Here is a 17,932-nt window from a genome sequence, read left to right on the forward strand (position 1 = left end):
TACACGTGTCTGTCTTCATTTGCCCGCCCTGTATGCCAGTAGTGTGGCAGCACAATGGAGTGCAATAAGAATAGTCTCCTTCCTTGTTTGTTTGTTCGTTAGCTTTGGAAAGGTGGGAAGCTTGCTGAGTTCTGTGTTATGCATGCTACTAGCAAGTAGCGAGCTACAAAGAAAACTTTATTAAGAAAATGTTAAATTAATCATTGGTGTTAGCACCAGATCCACATAGACAGACTGCTGTTCCTTCATTGTGCTGATTTTCACAATCTCCATGTTATTATAGCATCCTGAGTGAACTGACTGTAGCTGATGCTCAGAGATAAAGCAACGTTGTTCCAAACGCACCACATTTGACAGGAAATACCACTTACAGAAAGCTCCGCTGGCTCAGGGGAATTTCCTGCACTGCTTTTCTGTGCGCTGATGTGAGTTTAAAAGGAATTTAAGTCAATATTTTCCATCCAGCGACTGAAGGCTCTCTGAGTGCAGGGTGGATGCACTTGTGCATTGCTGGTTCCAACACACTGCAAAATGGTCCACAGCCTTCCCTCCTTTTTGAGAGTTTTTTGCCTTAATGAGGCCCTCCTTTGGGTTCTACAAATGTTGTGGTGAGTAACTTATTTTGACAACTGTGAAAGGAATCAGAAAATCAGAGCCCTGAAGTGAATATTTTCATTATTGCACTTAGGAAATAACATAAACATGGAAAAGCAGCTGGATCATGGGAAATTATTTCTAGCCATTAGGGTGGTATTTGGTATCATTTATAAAGGAAAGGTGAATACTTACATCAGAAATGTAGACTGAGCTCTGTGTTTTTCTAGCTTTCTAGTATATGTGTATATACTAGTATATTCCTGCAATCCTAACCACCTTTCTTTGGCTTATTTGGTTCCGGCTGAAGCCTTGGGTGCTGGAGCCTGCAGTGGTGCTGAGCCAAACTCCATCGTTCCAGTTCCACCTGGGGCTTCTCTGATGTGTCATACTGCTCCTGGGATGAAAAAGTTGATTCTTTTGCACATTCAAGGTATTGCCTGCTCTTTGAGAGGCTCATGCCAGAACCTGGGTTGTCATTTTCACGCTTCAGGTGTCTGCAGCTCACTTCAGGTCTGGATGCAAAAGGTCATACATGAGGTTAGTAATCTACAAACTGTGTTGAAATCAGCCTGCCTAAATGAGCCACTACCAAACCAAGAGTCAACCTGAGGGTTATAGATTAAGGAGATCTGAGTAGGTTGAGACATGAGTTTCTCAGGAATGTTTGTTAAAATACAAAGTTAGTTTGAACAGCTGCATATCTCCTGACATTTAAACTAAAGCATTGCTTGAGGAGGCACGCGTTTGCAGGATACAGTTCTTAGTTTTACGAACCTGCCTATGGCCTTTGTGAGCCCATCCCTTTGGCATCCTGAAATCCACAGGGCTGGTTGGTTCCTTTGAATCTCTGTTCTGTCTCCCAGCAACTCCTTGCCCTCTTGGTTTGTTCCCTCGTAGGATGAAGTTCTACTAGCTGAAAGGGGAGAGACGTTGTCACTAACTTCACTCATGCAAAGCTGGTCAGTGTGTCTCGCTCTGTTCCACTCCCAATTTTCAGTGTTCTCAGCACCTCTGAATTCTTCATAGTCTCATGTCAAGGTCTCTTCTTCCCCTCAGAGCTGACTAAAAGGACTTTGAATTTAATTTGTTTTAATACCCTGCACCTTTAAAACCTTATTCTACGATTTACTCCATTTGTTATTGCACTGGAGTTCTTAATGAGGAATCGTCTGAACATCACACTCTTAAGTGTTATCAGCTCCTCTCTTCCTGGAGACGGAGAGCACAACATGGAAGATAAATATTAACTTGGGGGCAAACCCTGGATGCTCAGTAGAAATCAAAAGTAACAGATGTCTGTGTAGTTGTGGTAGTTGTGGTGTTGTTTTAATGAATAACCGTTGTCTCCAAACTCCCTACAGCTGTAGTCCAGCACCCTGCAGGGAAAACCACACCTGGAGATCTGATGTTTTTCCAGCACAAAACAGTACTTGACCAGCACCTGTAGCTCCAGCATTTATCACTGCAAACAGCAACTTCCACGTGTTCCATCGTAGATTCTGCTGAAATCACGGCTCTGAAACAGCACTCGTGTTTCAAGGGCAGCGAGGGCAGTCATACCGTGGTGGTGTGCTCACCCAGCTCCCACTGACGCCTGGCAAAACTGATGGCTGTAGCATCCAGAGATTTCTTGCGAGATTGAGAGACTTTGCTAACAGCTTGCTAACTTGCTCTGTGCTACTGAGTGACGTGAAGGACTGATTGCACATAGAACGTTTTAGACGTAAAGTGTTGGCCAAGGGCTGCGTTCTGATCCTCATGGTGCAACAGAAGGGTTTCCCCCAGCTGTTCTGTCTGTACATAATCAAGTGACCTTATATCACCAGTCTTGTATAACCTTTGTTAAATCTTTACCTTACAGCAATGAAACCTCGCTGCTTCTCTTATATGAGAGTATTATACCATCTCATCCACAACACGTAACTAAAATCACTTTATAAATTGGAGGCAGAGCTCTCCTGTTCAGCAGCTGGTAGACGTTCAGTGTGAACAATGAAGTCTTTGTTCTCTTTTGCCAGTGTTATCTCATTTTTAGCAGACAACAGGCAGTGTCTGTTTACCCAGATTGGAGCATAGTTGCCCCACTAATTGCAGGCATCCTGGTTTCAGAGCTGCTCCATAGCAGCTATGCTGGGGTTTATGGCCTTTATCTTTGTCAGCCTCCAAAGCTACCTTTCATGCATCGTGTTCAGACTAATGCAAATGTTATTCACAGTCTCTAACAGCAGAAGTTGTCTCACCAAACTCAGATCTGAATGTTTACAAATTTAAGGCAATCCTGATGACAGAATCTCCTGCATCAGCTGTATCTTCTTGCTCTAAGGCCATCACTACGAAAACAGCATTCAGTCTTACTAGCATCTCCTAAGTGAGCTTAAGGGAAGAAAAAAGGAGTACAAGTCACGTGGGTGTCCCATGCTGATAAATTCACCACCATCTACAATCCCATAGCACTTTGCGTTGCAGGCGATGTGTTGGCACCTGCAGGTTTTCCTTGCTCTCCCAGGTGCTGCTCAGCTCTGCAGCCATCTCCTCTCCCTTCAGCTGCTGGCAGAGCTGAGCCATGCCTGCCTCCTTGCTCACAGCTCCCGTGTTGCTTTTCATGTCCCCCTTTCCTTCCAGAGGAGCAGGATATCCTGGCAGGAGTTCTGCCCATCATTCTGACTGGTGCTATGCAAACTCTGGCTTTTATGACCCATTCTACAGATGGGTGGTAAGATGAGTATGCTTTGTCTCAGTGTTAACATATATTACTTCCTTCCCTTGGGAAGTTCCCTTCTGTGTCATATATACATGGCTTTCTTACTGCTGTTATAGGTTGTTTGCCTTTCTTCTTTCAGTGATATATCCCTGTTAACGTACAATTGGTTTTAAGGGCATAAATCCCTCTCTGCTCCTCAGTAACTGTTCCCACTGACTGCTGAACTCAGATCATGTTTTGTTGCTGTGCAGAGCCACAATAACTGCTATTGCTGTGGGCCTGCTGGTTACAAAGGTAGTTTACCTCTGATAAAGAGTGGGCAGCTGCTATTAAAAACTCCATAGCATTATTATAGGCAAGAATATGATCCAAGGCAATTCTTGTGCATGAAAGCAATGAAGTGTGTTCATACATACCTGTGCCATATCTAAGTCCACAGCTTAATAATTCCTTTCTGTAATTCCTAAAGAACAGGAAACAAATACACGAGGACAGAAACACTTTCCCTTGATGTTCAGTTCAGCATCATACAGAGATTTAGCATTTAATCACTGTTTCATAAATACATATGGTCCATGTTAGAGGGAAGAAGCAAACTGGTAGAAGGCACAGTTAAAGAAATTAAGTATTCAGAGTCTTTTCTCCAAGGCCCGTGGAGGATGATGCCCAAACAAACACTTGGCACCCTATGACCTGGGCACTGTTGTTTAAACAGATTCACCTCTTGTTCATTTGGGGGCATCATTTATTCCTCCATTTGAGCCTCATGAAAAAATGCTGGTATTTCTGAAAGGCGACGTGGTTATGGAATGCAATGAAATGATTTTTTTTTCTTGTCATTTTGTGCTGATCTTGCTATAAAAAAAGGTTTGCACTGCTTATCTGTTTTAATATTTCATAAATTGCTTTTGTCATCAAACTAAGCTGAATTCTGGATACTGGATTTGAGACATAGCCAAGAGAAAAGTCTCTCGGTATCTCCTCCAAATTTGAAAGTATGTTGATATTACACTTCAGTACTATTTTAAGTTTTGAATCCACCTTTTCAGCCAATTTGAAACCTTCTTGTTCTTTCATTTCCTCACACTTTGTGTTTATTCCCATCTTGCTGAATTTATCTGGACATCTGTTCACTATTAAATTCTCCAGCACACAGATATACTTGGTGATATTGCACAAGCTGTATTTCTGAGCAGTAACTCAATCCTCCCATGATCTTTTTGCACCACTAGTAGGAAGTTTACTAGCTTGAAACCTTTTGTTTGACTTGCTGATTATTCCCAGCCCTGTACATAGCTGGAAATCACAAGAGACAATCCTTTGTAGTATATTAATCTTGAAGCTATTTATTTTTCAGATTAAAAAAAAACAAAAAACAAAAACCAAACAACAAACAACCAGACCTATTAAAGTTGCATCATTCTATGGCACTGAATCCCTCCATTTTCCGGCTTCTACAGAGTGCTTCTACAGAGCACAACGTATTGTCCTGGTGTTCCAGTGCTTCTTTTCCAGCCAGGATTAATTGCGCCTTCATAGTTGTTTTTCTTCTTGGAGTGTCCATCATATTTAGTTCTGAGTATAAAAACAGGGGGATTTTTGGAGGCTACCATCAGTTTTTTAGTTTCTAATTTGAAACTCACTAACAAAGCCAAATTTTTTCGAAAAAAGTATTTAATTCTCCTAAAATTCAAGCACTTCATTTCATAGAATAAGGTTAGTGCCTCATTTGCTATGAAGAAGTCCATTTTACATGGTATATGCTATCTTTTGGGTACCTGGGGAAAAAAAAAGTGCAAGCATTGCTTAAACGTATCGAGATCTGTTCAGACTGTGTATACAGATAATAGGTTTTCTTGCCTAAAAAGAAATAAGAATGCCAGACTCTTTATCAGATGTTGCTTTCCATTTTAATTACAGACTCATAATTCTCAGTTTTAATGATAGTTCACTAGGATTATTGCTGAAAGTAGAAAGGATGTACATAAACATTTATATGCATTTTTCAGTTCTTTTTCCTTTTTTACTTAATAGCATGTATCAGAGTGAAATACATATATATTTAAACACAGAGACCCTGAGAAACTGAAATTTGCTTACTTGCCATAAAGGACATGAAGAATCCTGGTTTTAATGTAATTTCAAATGAAAGTCCCATCCTTGTAAGCAAAAAGATTATACTGGTGTTAATATAAATGTGCTTTAATGGGAAAACCCTCCCCTCTAATTAATTTTGCTGTGGCATTTACATTCACAAGAAGTAGTCTAATTAGAGAAAACCTTAAATTACGACACTCAATGCTGTCATAAGAGTGCTGATGTCAGGAGCTACTTACTCTTGTTAAAAACTAGAGCACATTTTTTTCCTTCCAAGAGAATGAGACCTCTGCCATCAAACGCCATGTGAACACTTCCAATATTTTAATCCTAAAAATAAAATCTTATCCTTGCCACATTAGTATTATCAAATTACAATGAGTTTGAAGGGAAAAGGTACGTTCCCATGCATGTGTATGTGTAATAAAGTTATTGTTATGATGTCACAGATAACATATGCTATGCAGGAATCTAATGAATGTGAATTCCACAGTGGCAAAAGCAGTGGAGCGTGGTGGTAATATATTCATGTTCATACATCATTTTAGATTCTTCTCAGCCATTTCTTCCTTAATATATATGAACTTCTTGCTTTAAAAACTCCAAATGGCAGTCATTTCTAGAAAAATGAGGAATTGATTAGTTTTCTTGGAGCATTCAAAAAGAAATATGCTATAGTTCAACAGATTTTTCCTGTATTGAAGGATGGAACATAGAACTTAATGCAGTGTGTTGAGGAGGAGCTAAATGGTTTTTGTAAAGGAAATTATGCACTATGCATAAGCAAGCTCTTTGAAGACCATCACTCAATGAGTATGTGGGCCTAAGGCAGTGAATAAGTCTGTCTGGATTTCTAAAAGATAAAGTCTCTTGCCAAAGGAAAGTTATATTGGATTAAGTGGAAAAGTCTTCTGATTTAGAAATGGTGAAAAGGAAGGCGAATAAAAGGCTGCTGGAAAGAAGGCACTGGAGGATGCATGCTACAATGGTCTGTCCTACTCAAAATGATCATAAGTGATCTAGCGAAGGGTGTAAAAAGTGAGATGACCAAGTCCGTGACAATATTGTCTTTCTCTAGAGTAGAAAAGAAAAGGGTTGACTTCAAGAAGCTGCAGAAGAACATTGTGATATTGACAGAATAAGCTGTGAGAGGAAAAGTGAGTTTTGAAGAACTAGTACATATGAGAAAAATGATCCCAAATCCACGTATAAAATGATGGCTCTTCAGCTAATTCTTAAAATGAGGTCTTGGAATTTTGATCTGTGAATATATCACCTTAATTCTCAGTAATAGTAAAAAAAACCCAACAAACTCAAATACAACGTGAGAAACTGTAAGATAAGGAGTAAAGAACAAAGTAGACAACTACTGTGTCACTGTATAAATTCATGACCACAGAGTGCAATTCTGCTCCCACCATCTCAGAAAGGAGTAAAACCTGATCAAAGGTGTAAATGATATGTATGTATAGTACTGGAGACAATTAAGTATTATATCTTTTTAGCCTGGAAAAGAAGTGCTTGAAGGAGATGAACCTGATGGAGAGAAAACTTACTTATTCATCAGTGCAGGTTCTTCGACATTCTTCTTCTGTTTCAAATCTATTGTTGGTACCATTACAACCTCCATACCAGAACTGGCCACAAGAATTGGCATTCTTGTCATAATACCATTTCACCACATAGTTCTGACAATCACCTGGTTTCATAGGTTCCAAGCACCTGGGATCTGAAAGCATATCTTCAAAAGTTAACTTGGATTCTGGGTATCAATTACGTTACTCTAACCCTCCATTATTTTTTTAGAGCATCTTTTTTTTTTTTTTCTTCCTCATAATGCCTGGAATATATACACATCTCAGATTTGTAGCCAAATTCCATTTCAGTTAATGAGATATATGAATAGATCTAAACAAACACATGACTGGTTTGAAATCAGGCTACCTAAATTCTGATGCAAGACTCAAATAGGTATTTAAATACCTAAGCAAAATCAATACACAAGGGCTGTATTCTAGGTTTGAAACTCTGAGTATGGTGGCTGCAGCCAAAACACCCAGATAAACAAAAGATGATAAAATACAGTAAGTATATGAAGGCGGGAGTAGGGATTTTTGGTTGGTTGATTTTGGTACAGATCTGCTACCCAATATTCAGACAACAGTACATACCTTTCAGAGGTTTTGCTACCTGTGATTGCTGTGCTGTTGGGTGGTGATCTTTAGCAGCAGTTACATTGACCAGAGGGTTGACAACTGGACTCTGAGGTCTGATTTCATCTATGTTGGAAAATGGAGGGAATCTCGATTCTCTGAGAACAGAGGTGGTCACTGTATGATCCTGAGCAGATGGCAGTGGCTCAGTATATCTGGTCTGTGGTGGACTATGCTGCAAAAGGAGTCAAAATCTGTTAACACTCTGTCAGAGCTCAGATGTGAAGAGAAAAAGAATGAGAGAATTATAAAGGAAAGTAATGATATTTTTTACACACATTACTTAGAAATAATGACAGGTGGATTCACACCTTGTTCTAGTGATTTCTCAGTAAGGGACCATGATTTTAACAAATGCATTTTCTGGTGCCGACAGCTAAATAAGAAGATAAAGTAATTCTTTCCATTTAGTCACTAAGCTGAATTAGTTCCATTGCAGTAAAATTTCAGTCAGTGCTTATTTGTAATATGAACTAAAAAGGCAAAGAACTGTGAGGTAAGTCTGTGCTTTCAGACGTCTATTACACTCATTGGGAAAGAGATGAAATCAAGTCTGCCAAAGAAAGGGAAATGGTAGGCAAGAGGAACAGGATACTTGTTATGTTATTGATAGAAAAACGCATTCATCAAAGATGATCCAAAGATCTTTTTAAATGTGGAATCCCTTGAATGCAGCAAAAATGTGCAAATCTTGTGTTGAGGGAATCACATCCCAATATTAAGATTGTCTCAAGAGATGCATACTTGCTGTTTTGAATCAAGTGACCAATCAGTCTTTTTCCTGTTTCTAGCTGCCTTCCTCCACTTGCTTATTATCAGAATTTTTGAGTTTTCCTTGACTAAAATGTTAAGAAGGTAACAAACCTCTTCAGGTGAAGATTATTATCTAAAAATGTGCCTCTCTAGTGTTTTACTACATTCAAGAAGCTCTGCATATTTCTCAGTACAGTATGGTACAAATGACTGCATTTATCCCATACATCTCATTATCGACTGAAACCAGGAAGGAAGAAACTTGATACTATATTTAACATCTTTCCATTTACAGGACTGTACTGACGTGTCAGTCAGTTTAAGAAAACTCCTTTTAGCCACTGATACTCTGAAACCCAAAGTCTAACTGAAATGTAAATAGACAGTTCATCCAATCCTTTGCATGTTGCATTTCACAGATCTACAAAAAGATAATGTTTATTGTGATGGTAATTAAATTATTAAGATTCAGCTATAACCAACTAAAGCCAATCAGATCCAAGCATATGAACATCTAATTAGTTAGAACTATTCATATTTGTGACCCTTATAATAAAATGTATAAATGTCAGCATCTATAATACCAGATTAACATTTATTTTCCCTTTTATTTTTCTTAATGATGCAGGGTACCAATGCTGATCCTCTCTCACACAGATCTATGTGGAGGTATTACAGGGCCCAAACCTAAATCACTTACACTGTAACTGTCATTCAGGGAAATTATACTGAATTTTGAAAGTGAAGTTGATCTGTGTAATTAAGAATCATATTACATACACAATGATCCAAAGGGTTAGTATTGGCTAATAATGGAGGAGTTCACTGACTCCTCCACCATATATCAGTAATATTTATATACAGCATTCAATTCACTTAATGTTTAAATGTTGGTACTACAATGTGTCTATAATGACCTACACTATCCATTCCACACAGCTACAGAGGATTATACAGAAAATATTTCAAAATTTATTTCAGCACATTTTGGGGGCAAGCATCTGTTCCATGTTTATCATCAGCTATTTTTAGGCAAAGCAATTTAAACACCCTAGAATGTTAGTACTGAAGTACTGTAAAGGTGACAAATGTCCTACTCTGATACTAACACAGCGACTGAAAAATACCAAAGACCTATTAAGAGAATTAAGTTGATGCACTCATGCAGAAAATATTTATGTATTGCACTAAAAAACCACCTGTCCTTTCTGTCTGTACTGCAACTCCATGTCAGAGAATGGACGAACACAGGACAGGAGAAATTAAAACTGGAGAATAAAGAGTAGTGTGAGCAGGGAGTCCTGGAAACAGTCCAACAAGAAAAGCTGAAAGCTTAACGATACTTACAGGACATCATCACAAGAAGCAACTTTGCACTGACAATCACATAAGTAAATGGCTTGCACACTATCTGCCTGCATAGGCACGCATCTGAAATATTTCCAATTCACTTTTAAAATGAATCAGAAATACAAAAATACAGATTGTTGTCATTTATTGCAACAATGACACAGTATTACCTTCTTGTTTTTCTGTAAACTATTTTAAACAAGTTCACTCTAACTTTAAAAGTTCTCTTCAGATTTTTTTGAGACATTATCCATATATTAAAAGATTGGTAAATGGTGTAATAAATAATATATGAATGTCAACAAAGAGCTACATCTTTTAAAAACATTCAGTAACTTACTGAGTAACTGATTCCTTCTTTATGGGGCACTGAAGTCTCTGAGATTGTCACTCGAGTCAATTGAATGTCAGTAACTTCATTAGGCAATTCAGGTTCTGGAGTTGGAGGTGGTGATAGAACATTTTCTTTTCTACTGTAAATTTCAGATGCATTATCACATATTTTTGTGATGAGTTTATCTGTAAGAGCTGAAAACATCAACAAAATGATGAAATTTATTGGCTAATAAAGAAAAGTCACAACGATTCTCCACAAGCTTTTAGTGCAGCATTAACCACAACTTATAATGACAGTGACTTTTGAAAGACTGTTTTCTGAAGTTATATCAAAACTCAGATTAGAATGAATAAAATAATGCATTCTCAGACCTAACAGATTTTAAAGACCTCTAGTTCTTTTTGGAAACAATAGATAAAAACAAAACCCATTTTAAGCATAAATTATAGCTCAACAGTCTAGAGAGAAAAACAGGGCAATGGAAAGACTGTGTTTATGTGTAAAAAGTAAGAAGATAAACTGAGTTACAGATCCTATTTCTTCTCAAAACCAAAAAAAAAAAAAAAAAAATTCAGTGACTGGGAATACTTTCATGTTGAATGCTGGAGCCAGAGCCAGAGCTGTAATTTTAATCCTAGCTGGCACCAGAACATTAGTGCGGATTCTGTTCTCATCGTTAATGCCTTAAACGCATTAACTTAAACCCATCCATAGGCTCAGTGTAGCAAAATGAGTTTATGCTCAGGATAAATATAGTTTATACGGTTAGACTGCAGATAGTTGAAACCAATGTTCGTTTCTTCCACTGGTTATTATAGGTTTCCTCTGTCCTTTATCTCTGATTCCAGATATGGCCACAGGATTTTTCAAGTCTGTTTGAAATAAATAATGCAGAATAAAGCAGACCTCATTTGCTTGTTGATATTCTTTCACCACCTCTTCCCTAGAATCAGGATGAAAGCATAGAATTTCCTATGACTTTTGGAAGAAAATGAGTGTATATAAAAGATGGTAAAGGGACTGCCAGACAGACAAATCACTAAAAACAGCCATATATGAAAGAGAAATAGACAGAGATGGTGTCCCAAAATGGAAGGAAATTTTTTTGGGGCTGAATCTGTGGCCCTACACACTGTGTAAGGGAAAGCTGATGGAAGCTGAGGAGTGCCCCAAAGAAGGCCTCAACTTTGAAAATCACTGTTTGTTGGTTTTCATTGTTTGTACAAGAGGTAAAATTTTGCCAAAAGTTTCATTTGACCAAAGAGCAAGGGACATTGAAAACCAAGCTGCATCCAAAAGACAGGCATCAGCTGCTATTCATTGAGCATGTATGGACTGCCTTGCCTTGCTTGGGGAAAGGCCAAACACTTTTATTTGCTTATTTCAAATATTCTCCTACATGGTTTCTTTTACCTGAGAGTGTCTTGAAGTCCTCTATCCGGTAAAAATGTTCTTCATCAGGGTCTGTTGCAATGAGATGCATTTCTTTCAGAAAATTATCATAATGAGGATCAGTTTCTTGAACAATTCCAATGACAAATATCTCAATATTTGCAGCATGTGCTTCCCTTACTACCATATCCAGGTGTACTTCGTCACGAGCGTCTGCTTGTCCATCCGTTACTACTACAGCAACTTTTCTTACGGCTGGGCGTGCTGCCTGAAATAGGTTAATGGCTTTTTTAATGGCAGAAGCTGTGTACGTGCCTTCTCCTAAGTAGAGCATTTTATCAACAGCAGATTTCAGAGATTCTTTGGTTGTGTATTTCTCTAGAGAAGACACCAACTCCACTTTATGGCTGAAGTTGATAACGCCAATGCGAGTTTTAGCGTGGTTGGCCAAAACCTCATCAATGACTGTTTTCATAAATGTTTTGGTACTGATGAAGTTGTCTGGTCCGACACTTTCTGAACTGTCAATGACAAATATAAGTTCCAGCGGTGTTATTCTACATCTGATACCGCAACCTGGAAGAATAACCATTTCAGATATTTTATGAGAAACCACCTTCCAATTATATAAATGAATTGAGCTCAAATAACAGATTTACAGTCAAAGATCAATTAGTTATTCCATACTAATTCCACTTATTCCACTTTAAAGTCATTGGTATTGGGAAATATAAACAGAGCTGAACTAAACTACTTCTCGTATTGGCAACACAGTGAACATTTTTCACATAAGTTGTATCCTTACACACAAACATGAAGACGAAATATCCATTCAGACAACATAAATTCAGTGTAGAGCTATTTTTTTTTCCATACTGGAATGCTTACCACAGAATTCATTGATAAGTCTTATGACCTCTTCTCTCTGGAAAAAAAAAAAAAAGTATTAATCAATCTGCTGTGTGTTTTAAGATTGCTGAAATTTAACAACTTATTTACCTACACCAATGCAGGGAATGCAATGTCCCTATATCAGCCTTGTTTAATATCACATAAAGCATGAGCACATTCTAAAATAAATTTCTAACATTTAAATTAATTCATATACATACTTACTGAAAGACCTGGTTCACCTTTTCTTCCCCAAGTTCCCTGAAAATGTGTAGAGTGAGATAGTTAACAAAATCCAAGTTCATTACATTTCTTCTGTATAAAATGAAGTAATGTATACCGTCTTTTACCTTTGGTCCTGGAGATCCTGGGTCTCCTATCTCTCCCTTGGCACCTTTGCTTCCTGGATCACCTTTATCTCCGTAGTCTCCCTAATTTAAAGCAGTCACATTAAACAGAATCCACAACTCCAGTTTTGTTGGTAGTAAGAGCTGGAGTTATAGTTCAACTAGTTTTTAAGATTAAATTTCTGAGCTTTATCCCTGTGGCTGATTTACCTTAAGCAGAGTATCTTAGAGAAAGAAAGCACTGTCAACATAAATATCTTCAAGAAATTTATATCAGTAAATAGTGAAGATAAATTTATGCTGATTATGAGATGAGATTATATAATTTTTACTCTTCTTTGATTCTAAAAGTGAATTTAATTGAATTCTAAACTGGACCATATTAATGCAAATCTATGGAGAGACTTGAAATCTGCCAACATATTGAAACTCACATCAGCTTTGTGCAGAACCCAAATACTGAAATACTGGGAGATTGTCTAGAAAAGAGATGCCTGGATTGTTACATACATTGGAAAATACATAGTTACGTATTTAGAAACAAATTCTTCATTTTTTTAATTTGAGTGACTAGATCTGATTTCCTAGAAGAGAAAGGATTCAACCTTAATGCATTTCAGCTAACACAGGTATGAAATATACTATGGAAAGGATTCAGGATCTTAATTAAAAATGTCTTCAAAAAGATGATTGTGCATGATAGTTTTTTTTTTTTCTTCTCTCTGGAATTTACTGATCACCTAATATTTCACCTGAAATTTTAGGAATTCAGTGAGGGGAGTGCCCATTTCGATATTATTTCTCATTACGACCCAGACAGTGGAATCATTTAGATACCATTCCCTGTTACAGCATTTGCCAGTATGATTGCTATCAATTCTGTGGAATCTTTTTGACTCCCTGAGTCTGATTCTGATCTTATTCAAATCTGAAAATTGTATAGCTCCTCCACAGTGTTAAGGAAATCAGACTCCACTATGTAAGCTCTTGGAAAACACTTGCTGGTCTATTTTCACAAAATCATAATATCCAGCTAGTAGTACTGCTTTCCATTATTTGTCTGTGAATTCTATCTAACCTCATCAAAACTAATGTCAGCACAAGAAACAGCAAATACTGATGCTAGATGATGGTGATACTAGTATTCTCATGCACATAAATATGCTAAAAATATATTTTTAGCATATTTTAGCATATTAGCATTTTTAGCATATTTGTTTGGTTTTTGACACATCCAGTAGAAAATAGGTAAATAAAATTCCTACTGAACTAAACTTTTTTTTTGGTGACAAGTCTGCTTTTTTAATAGCAAACAGCAAAATTGAGAATTTGGAGAGATTTTTGGTCAAAGCCTGGCAAATAAATGGACATTTTGATTTTATAATAGCTAAAAACTATACGAATATAGCAGAATGCATGATTTTACTAGTATTATTCTCCTGCTAACAGGTAAGAGCTCATTCCATATATTACTTCAGAGCCTGATCCTTAATGATGGTTAAGATTTCCACAGATTCCAAAGCTGACAATAAGTAGTAAGCGCTTGTCTTGCCAACTGTATGAGGCAGTTTTTTGCTTTTTTGCTTTGCTTTTTATCCATCTTCAAGGATCTGTCGCATTAAATCAACAATAAAGAAAATAAAACCTTTCTTTCCCTATTGCAAGGATTTACCTTTGGTCCAGGAATGCCAACTCCTATTGAGCCCTTTGGCCCATGTAAACCTGGATTTCCTTTTTCTCCCTAAACAGAATATGAAAAGTAAGTTTAATGAAAAATTAAGGTAGAATCCATGCTCTGTCTATTCAGTTTATGACATCCTGCATCATAGAGAAAGCCAGATACTTGTATTAGGAAATGAAACGTGTAATTTTCAAGATAGAATTGCTCTGAATCAGAAGAAATGAAGAAATAAACAATTGAGTATGAATCATAAGAATAATTGAATAAGAATCATAATGTACTTTGATAAAGTATACAATGAAGACTATATTCCTGTTTAATTAAACAAAATATTGATGTTACGCTGACATGAATGGAAGACAAAAGTAGTGAGTTTCACACGATGAGGTTCAGTTATTCATCCAGCCTACAGGTGGAAAAACAAAGTCCCACACAAAGGTTCTCTAAGCACACACACCTAGGATCTCTTCAGGGTTGACTTAATTTTTCTGATTTTAAGTAAATGAGGTCTCAGTTTTTCACATTTCTGCTGACACTTCAAATGACAGGATCTGTCTGGCTACAAAGTGCATATTTGTTTTGAAAGGATTGTTCTATATGTCCTGCTGTGCAAACAGAGACTGGAGAAGCACGTTCACACTAGCAGGATGAGGATATAGCACATTGAGAACCACAGCTGTCATAAAATAAGTACAGAAAATCCTTCACAGCATGTGGGTTCCAGAAACTGTTCTGTTTTCTTTAACAGGGTAAATAACTTTTTCAGATAAAATACTGTCTACATTTTAATCACAGCTAGAGAGAATTAGATTCCCTGATAAAAGCTTCCCCAAAATTCACATTTGTAGCATAACAGCAATGCCTTGTGTAAATACTAAAAACAGCTCTAGGGAATATCAGTGAGATCACCTATTGCCTGCAGTAAGCCTAGCTTAGGCATATCTGCATAGACCAGTACAAGTCTAGTGAGTTATATTTTTCAGTCAAGAGCTCAGACTGTCTTGCACATCCTATACTCATACTTGGATAGTTGTTCACAACTACACCTAAAGTGACTATTCTGCTCATAGTGGACAGAGAAATACACAATTTTCAAGACTCCAGTCTTCACAGTAGGTATACTAGTGCTTTTGGTGAACTGATAGACTGATCATTTCTGCTGGACTGGGTAAGAATTACAGATTTCTTCAGGTGGAGAAGCAGCTACGTGATGCACAACCGAGTCAGACAATTTCCCATGACTGGCTCTCTTGAGCTGAAAGTTCACATGGAGTCAGACGGTGAGATGCACCTTCCTAGAAGAGGCAGTATATCAGGAGTCAAAGACAGTGGGTGTTTTTTTTCCTGTTCAAATCCCAGATTTCACTGAGAACCTGCTGAAATGGGAGCCTCTGACTGCAGACAGGTGAGCTGTGGTTTTGCCCTGTACTAGGCAAAGGCACCTACCACACTCCAACACATCTTCACCAAAGGTGCTGCCTGAAGAGCCCTGCTCTGTGGGAGCCTCTCAGATCCACTAGACCCAACACAGGGAGCTCAAAACCTCTGCTCCTTGTCAGGACTACATACCACTGACCTGCTATCATTAACTTTTTGCCTCTGGAAAAAGAACAACTCTCCCATTTCCGCACTCCACAATTTCTTACAGCTAGAAAGAACAGGCACTGTTAAGTGGATGTTGGATACTGGAAAAGAAACTGCAGTAAATTACATAGCTAATGCACTAGGAAAAATTATGGGCTTTCCTACAATTCGGAAATATTAATAAGACAGTGGCATGCACAAAGGAGTTTAGTTGGCATTCTTAAATGTTCAGTGACTATTTAATTAACTTAAAGCTGCTTTTCAGCAGATTGTACTTCATAGGTCTTCTATATAGGTTATTAATGCAAATGACTTTTAAACACAGCAAAGTAGCATGCCAGCCTGTTTCAGTGCTTGCTGTCCAGCACTGGGAAAGACTGTTCTTCCTAACTAGTCATGATAGAACTGCCTGATTAACTTCTTTACAGATTTGCAGAGCACATACACATGAACCAGAATTAGAATCTGCTTTGTATTCCAGTAGCCTGTCATTAACAATAAATGTCAGATCTAAGAAAACTATAGATTTATTGAAGTCATTTGTCAGTTAGGCAGTTAGGATGGCGTTTAGGCAACAAAATCGAAAGAGACCTACTTTTCTAAAAAAAGCAAGCCTATGCAGCTGACATTAATCACAGACACACGTGTGAATTTTATCCTTTAAATGCCAACTGCAGAACCAAATCCTGCTTCCTCTACTTGTGTAATCGATCATCAACAGAAAGGATTTGTCATAGATACCATAAGAAAATATTTAGTAACTAAGCAAGAAGTATATTGCATAAATTTTAAAATATTTGTCATTATACCTGCTCAGTGTATGTGCAAAGTTAAACTCAAAATTGACCATCAGTCTTATCCTAAAAATCAAAGCAGTATTCATCTAAAAAAGGACCCATAAATCCTTGACCATAATATCCTGGTAGATCACTGATCAGTAAGTAGACTTTTATGTTAAAATGCCATTCTCAGAGTGCAGACCTGAGAATGTCTAGACTGTGGTTTTGAAAGGAAACCAAGCACACAAAAAAAGAACACCAATGGATGCTGATACTAACATAAAGTTACTCAAAACCCATCTCATTTTTGACATTCCATTCTTACCGTATGCCTACAGAACTCCATGTATATCTAAGAATATACTTGGAGTAATATTGATAGTTCAAATGGAGGAGTATAGTAGCTTTAAGCTGATGAAGAATGGCCATAAAATATGAAGCTTGTGATGTTTGTGAGGAGACAAAAAGACAGATGTGAGAGATCGATGTTCAACAAGCGCCAGGGAATGGAGGAAACAGGTACTGATAGATATTATTTACAGCAGTGCCATTACTACATTAATTACTACATTACTGCATTAAGAAGAGCGTGTCCAGCAGGTTGAGGGAGGTGATCCTCCCCCTCTACTCTGCCCTGGTAAGGCCTCATCTGGAGTACTGTGTCCAGTTCTGGGCTCCCCAGTTCAAAAAGACAGGGATCTCTTAGAAAGAGTCCAGCGGAGGGCCACAAAGATGGTGAAGGGCCTGGAGCATCTCCCCTGTGAAGAAAGGCTAAGTGAACTGGGTCTGTTTAGCCTTGTAAAAAGACGACTGAGAGGGGACCTGATCCAGGTTTATAAATATCTGAGGTGTGGCGGCCATAGTGGTGAGGCCAGTCTCTTTTCAGTGGTACGTGGAGACAGGACGAGGGGAAACGGACATAAGCTGCAGCATAGGAAGTTTCGCACGAATGTGCGTAAGAACTTCTTCATGGTGAGGGTGATGGAGCACTGGAACAGGCTGCCCAGGGAGGTTGTGGAGTCTCCTTCTCTGGAGATATTCAAGTCTTGCCTGGACGCCTACCTATGCGACCTGGTGTAGGGAACTTGCTTTGGCAGGGGGGTTGGTCTCGATGATCTCTAGAGGTCCCTTCCAACCCCTACAATTCTGTGATTCTGTGATTCTACCATCCTAAACTGCGTATGTCTGCATATCTGCGTATCTACCTATT

At 38.0% G+C, this 17,932-nt stretch overlaps 1 protein-coding gene across 2 annotated transcripts in view; it reads right to left on the minus strand.

Annotated features, from left to right (window-relative positions):
* Positions 1–5,185: 5,185 nt before the first annotated feature.
* Positions 5,186–17,932, minus strand: part of COL28A1 (collagen type XXVIII alpha 1 chain) — a 61,572-nt gene continuing 48,825 nt past the window's right edge. For both annotated transcript variants that reach the window (XM_019616347.1, XM_010712543.3), the window contains exons 27-35: positions 14,351–14,419; positions 12,682–12,762; positions 12,557–12,592; positions 12,329–12,365; positions 11,462–12,016; positions 10,052–10,239; positions 7,567–7,783; positions 6,952–7,124; positions 5,186–6,014 (exon numbers count right to left, since the gene is read on the minus strand). In XM_019616347.1, coding sequence (XP_019471892.1) covers positions 6,952–7,124; positions 7,567–7,783; positions 10,052–10,239; positions 11,462–12,016; positions 12,329–12,365; positions 12,557–12,592; positions 12,682–12,762; positions 14,351–14,419 — 1,356 coding nt within the window. In that variant the 3' untranslated portion in view covers positions 5,186–6,014. The remainder of the gene's footprint in view (positions 6,015–6,951; positions 7,125–7,566; positions 7,784–10,051; positions 10,240–11,461; positions 12,017–12,328; positions 12,366–12,556; positions 12,593–12,681; positions 12,763–14,350; positions 14,420–17,932) is intronic.

This window comes from Meleagris gallopavo, chromosome 6 (genome assembly GCF_000146605.3).
Source record: "Meleagris gallopavo isolate NT-WF06-2002-E0010 breed Aviagen turkey brand Nicholas breeding stock chromosome 6, Turkey_5.1, whole genome shotgun sequence".
In the NCBI taxonomy this organism is placed as follows: Eukaryota; Metazoa; Chordata; class Aves; order Galliformes; family Phasianidae; genus Meleagris; species Meleagris gallopavo.